The 5,597-nt window shown below is 45.2% G+C and overlaps 1 protein-coding gene across 1 annotated transcript in view; it reads right to left on the reverse strand.

Moving 5' to 3' along the window:
- The window catches only part of UBIAD1 (UbiA prenyltransferase domain containing 1), a 14,613-nt gene extending 10,830 nt beyond the window's left edge, over positions 1-3,783 (reverse strand). The window contains exon 1 of the mRNA XM_024750018.1: positions 3,032-3,783. Within this exon, the coding sequence (XP_024605786.1) occupies positions 3,032-3,560 (529 nt within the window). The 5' untranslated portion in view covers positions 3,561-3,783. The remainder of the gene's footprint in view (positions 1-3,031) is intronic.
- Between the last annotated feature and the right edge of the window lie 1,814 nt (positions 3,784-5,597).

The following is a 5,597-nucleotide window of genomic DNA, read 5'->3' on the forward strand; positions in this document are numbered from 1 at the left end:
TAAAATTAGAATTACCATATGACCCAGCAATCCCACTACTGGGCATATACCCAGAGGAAACCGTAATTCAAAAAGACACATGCACCCTAATTGTCATTGCAGCACTATTTACAGTAGCCAGGACATGGAAGCAACCTAAATGCCCATTGACAGACAAATGGATAAAGATGTGGTACATATATACAATGGAATATTACTCAGCGATAAAAAGGAATGAAATTGGATCATTTGTAGAGACATGGATGGATCTAGAGACTGTCATACAGAGTGAAGTAAGTCAGAAAGAGAAGAACAAATATTGTATATTAATGCATATGTGTGGAACCTAGGAAAATGGTACAGATGAACTGGTTTGCAGGGCAGAAACTGAGACACAGAAGTAGAGAACAAACGTATGTACACCAAGGGGAGAAAGCGGCTGGGGGGTGGGGGTGGGGGGCATGTGATGAATTGGGAGATTGGGATTGACATGTATACACTAATATGTATTAAATGGATAACTAATAAGAACCTGCTGTATAAAAAAATAAAATAAAATAAAATAATTAAAAAAAAAAAAGAAGTGGAGTCAATGAGACTTGCTGATGGTCTGGATGCAAGATGTGAGAAAGAAGAGTCAAGGATGATGCCCATGATCTTCAGCCTGAAGAACGAGAAGGATGGAGTTGCCATCGAGTGATACAGGGAAAGCTGAGCGTAGAGCAGATTTCTATGTGAGCAGATGAGGAATTTGGTCTCAGACGTGTCAAGCTTGAGATGCCTGTAACCTCTCAGAGAAGTTACTCAGTAAGAAGTTGGATTTGAGTTTGGGGTTTAGTGGAAAGATCTGGTCTGGAGGTAGAAATTTGTCACCAGCTTAATAGATGGCAATAGAAGACACGAGACGGGCTAAAATCCCTAAGGGAGTAAATGGAGCTAAAGAAGAGAGGTCCAAGGACTAGGCTTGGAGGTTGGGAGTGAGGAGGAACCGGCGGAGACTGAGGCCCTATGAGACAGCGCGATCTAGCCCCTGCCTGCCCCGACAGCTGCATCTCAGTCTTCCTCTTGGTCACGCTGGCCTTTCAGCAGATACTAAATGATGCCAAGTCTTACCCTACTCCAGGACATTTGCATTTGCTGTTCCTTCATCCCTGAAGGACCCAAATCAGACCCCAATTCTGCCCATGGCTGGCTCCTTATCTGTCAAGTCTTAGTTTAAGCGTCACCTTCACAGAGAGGACCTATTCCATCCACCACTACCTGATACATTCATTCTATTTCAGCACCCTGCTGATTTCCCTCAGTGAACTTTTTACAATTGGCTGCCAGGATACCATAGTCTCTTGCGTTTCTTCTTTCTCCGCCAGATGCTCCACTGCAGTTCCCTTTGCCTTCCTTCTACTCTCCCCACCTCTTAATGTTGGAGTGCCCCGGGGCTCACCCTCAGGTCTATCAACACTGCCCCTGCTCCGGGATCTCCCCCAGTCATACCACTTTATCTATGTGCAAGACTCCCAAATGTCTCTATCTCCAGCTCAGACCTCTTCTCCAAAATCAGACTCATACCCAACTATCAACTTGACACCCCCTTGGAGATCTAATACATTAAGATGTCCAAAGTCAATTTCTCAACTTTCTCTCCACAGACCTATCTTCAACCTTCTCTCTCTCACTAGACATCAACACCACTATTCCTGTTACTCAGGACAAAACCTTAGAGTTATGTTTAATTTCTCTGTTTCTCTCCTGCCTCACATCCCAGCTATCAGAAAACCCTGTTTACCTTCAAAATAAATTCAGAATCTGACTACGTCCCTCTCCACTACTCCCACCCTGATTCAAGCCACCAGACATCCCTTGCCTGGTTTACTCAACAGCCTCCTTCTGGGTGCTCCTGCTGCTACCCTTACCGCTCTTTATCCATTCTCAGTACCTTAGCCAGAGTGATTCTTTTAAAACATTAAGGCTTACAGCATTTTTGTGCCACCCTGCCCCCCCACAACGAACTTCTCTTACTTTTCCTCCTTTTACTCTCTCCCTCATTCACACCCTGGACTCCATGCTGTTCCTCCAACTCTTCAGGGACACTCCTGCCTTTGGCGACTGCTGTTCCAAGATACTCTTCCTCCAGATATCTGCTCAGGTAACTCCCTCACCTGTCACCTCTTACAATCTTTGTTCACATGTTACCTTCTTTAAGAGGCCTACCCTGATCAAACTAGTTAAAGCAGACAGCTGTGTCCTCCCTCCTTGCTCTCCTTCTTTTTCCTATAGCATTTATCTTCTTTTCAGGTACTGTAACCAAGGTACAAATTCATCCTGGCTTACCAGGAACTCTCCTGGTTTCCAAAGCCCCACATCTTAGGAACACTCAGTGCTGAGCAAACCAGGATGTTGGTCATCCTACCGATAATTTACTATTTTTATTTTCTGTCTCTTCTCATGATATATAAAATCACTTCCACAAGGGCAGGGACTTGACTGCTGTGTTCACATAGAACAGAGCCTGGCACATAATAGGTGCTCAATAAATAGGGCTTAACCACCAGCCCATCACTACCTTAATCAGCCTGCTGCAAGGGATCACCTAGCAAACTAGCTGAAAATAATCAGGTGTATAATTTGAGCTTTTCAAATTTAATTACACTAAAATTTGAAACTGTGGCATTATAAGGTATGACCAACCAGTGGAAACTAGACACAAAAAATTTCCATATATAAGTTATTCCTAACATCCATAAGCCAAGCCAGGAATGCTACCCCCCAAATCCACACGACCCAAACATTATAGATTTCACATAAAGTGGCCTAATTCAGAAAATAACCTTTGAGGACTTCCCTGGTGGTCTAGTGGTTAAGACTCCAGCTTCCACTCCCAGGGGGCGCCGGTTGCATCCCGAGTGGGGGGAGTTCCGCAGGCCACATGGTGCGGCCAAAGAAAAAATAAAATAACCTTTGACACCTCTCCACTAACCCTATAATTCCTATGCAAACCGCAGTTTCCAATACCTGCAACCAAGACCTGCAGCACAGCAAACAGGCCAATTCTTACCTCCTGTGTAGAGAAAGGAGCCAGACAGGCCTCCGAAGTAGATGAGAGCTAAGTGCTCCAGTTTCAGAGGGGACAGGTAGTAGAGGCAAGCGGCACAGACACAGCCCAAGGTGTAGAGGAAGACTCCAAACCGGACGACATCCTGGGGCTCTAAGATTCGGTCCACCAGTGTCCTGTCATCACTCTTTTTGTGGTCAATGCCCTTGGAAAAGTCGTAGTAAGTGTTGACCAAATTTCCAGCCCCGTGCACAGCGAGGACAGCTACGGCACAACCCACCAGTAGCCTGGGATCCAGGACGCCCTGGGATCTGTAGGCCAGGGCACTGCCCAGGGCTACCGGGGTGAGTGAGGCACTGAAGCTCCAGGGCCGCAGGGCCAGAACATAGGAGGCGCACTTCTGCCTCCACGAGCGCTGCGGCGGTCTGTCCTGCTCCGGACAGCCGTTCCCCAACAGGTCCCTGTCCCCGACCTTGGCCGTCTCTCCTGCCTGGATGTTAACCTTCTCCCCCGGGACCTGCAAGGCCGCCATGGAGAACGCACTTGGGTGAAGTCAATGTTAAACAGTGAGCCACCCACACACAGCGTCCGCCCTGAGGCGAGTACAGGCGGGGCGGCGGACCTGACCTTCTTCGATTCCACCCGGGGGCAGGGACAGGGAGGCGGCGGGGCCCGGGGACTGCAGCGAGCGGGCCTGGCACCCCACGAGGCTCGGCGGCACCTCCCCGACCTCCTGTCACCTGGGCGAGGACCGCTTCCAGCTTGGGGCGGGGGCGGGGCCGGGACAGTGCAGCGACCCAGCGGTCCAGCCCTTCCTCTCCCCGACTGTCCGCGAGCGGCAGTTGCTCCCGGACTTGCTGGAAACAGCCTCACTTAGTATCTCGAGAAGGGCCACGAATGCGTGTCGCTTTACGACTTACCAAGAGCTTTCTCTCACGGAAATAGGACTCATTCATTTTTTTTCACTCAACACGCATTTATTGAAAGCCTACTGTGTGCAACATTTACTGAACACCTACTATTGCACGCAGCAGTGAATAAAACGGCTAAAAATCAGGGAGCACATTGAGGGTGATAAGAAAGGTGTAATTAAACTTCCTTTCCAAATGAGAAAACCGAAGCTCTGAAATGGGGAATGACGATGTCTAGGAAATTATTAGCTTAGCCAAGACATTGAAGCAACCTAAAGGTCCATCAACTGATGAATGGATAAAGATATATATAAAATGGAATATTACTCAGCCATAAAAAGAATGAAATATTGCCATTTGCAGCAACATGAATGGACCTAGAGAGTATCATACGAAGTGAAGTCAGACAGAGAAAGGCAAATATTATATGATATCACATAGGGGGAATCTTAAAAATAATACAAATGAACTTTTTGATAAAACAGAAACAGACTCACAGAAACAGAAAACAAACTTATGGTTACCAAAGAGAAAGGGGGGAGGGGTAAATTAGGAGTATGGGATTAAAAGTTACACACTACTATATATAAAATAGATAAATAAGGATTTACTGTACAGCACAGGGAACTATATTCAATATCTTGTAATAACCTATAATGGAAAAGAATCTGAAAAAGAATATACACATATGTATCTGAATCACTTTGCTGTACACCTGAAACTAACACAATATTGTAAATCAACTATAGCTCAATTTAAAAAAACTAAACTAAAATTTAAAAAAAAAAATTATTAGCTCTGGTAATCACAACAGCAATAATTCCCACTTTTTATTATGCATATTCCATATACTGCCCTGACTGCCTTTTTATTTTTCTTCTAATTTATTTACTTATTCATGCACAGAACTGCCCTCCTCCCCACCCACAAGTTGGCCAGCTTTGTATCTCCATTTCCTGCCTTCTGGGAGCTTATGGTCCGTATCTGTAGCTTGTTCTGGCTGGAGAGAGCCAATTGTTAAATTTTTAGGAATTTTGTGAGCAGTCATTAAGCAAAGCCATTATTAAAAATTAAATTAGGGCTTCCCTGGTGGCGCAGTGGTTGAGAGTCCGCCTGCCGATGCAGGGGGCGTGGGTTCGTGCCCCGGTCCGGGAGGATCCCACATGCCGCAGAGCGGCTGGGCCCGTGAGCCATGGCCGCTGAGCCTGCACGTCCGGAGCCTGTGCTCTGCAACAGGAAAGGGCAGAGCAGTGAGAGGCCCGCGTACTGAAAAAAAAAAAAATTAAATTAAATTATACAAACTTGCAAGTAGATCCATTATATTAAAAGCCAAGGTAACAAATACTCAAAACTCATTACTTCCTAATTATTTCACTACACTTTACCATTTATGCTCTTCAGGTTATTTATGTCTATTTTATCTGCATTGTGGAAATACTACATAATGATGTGCTGCTGCTTATCTCTTCCTACCTGTTCATTCAGTGATATCCGCTGGTGGTTTGAAATCTGCCATGATGGGAGTATTCATACCACACAAATCAGCAAATGCTTCATAATTGTGTTGTACATCATCTGGAATTAAGAAAGTGACAGAGAAAAGTTAATAATGCAGATTAAATTTTTTTTTTTTTTTTTTTTTTTTTTTTTTTTTGTTT

The sequence above is a fragment of the Neophocaena asiaeorientalis genome, unplaced genomic scaffold, assembly GCF_003031525.2.
Source record: "Neophocaena asiaeorientalis asiaeorientalis breed wild unplaced genomic scaffold, Neophocaena_asiaeorientalis_V1.1 scaffold275, whole genome shotgun sequence".
Taxonomy (NCBI): Eukaryota; Metazoa; Chordata; class Mammalia; order Artiodactyla; family Phocoenidae; genus Neophocaena; species Neophocaena asiaeorientalis.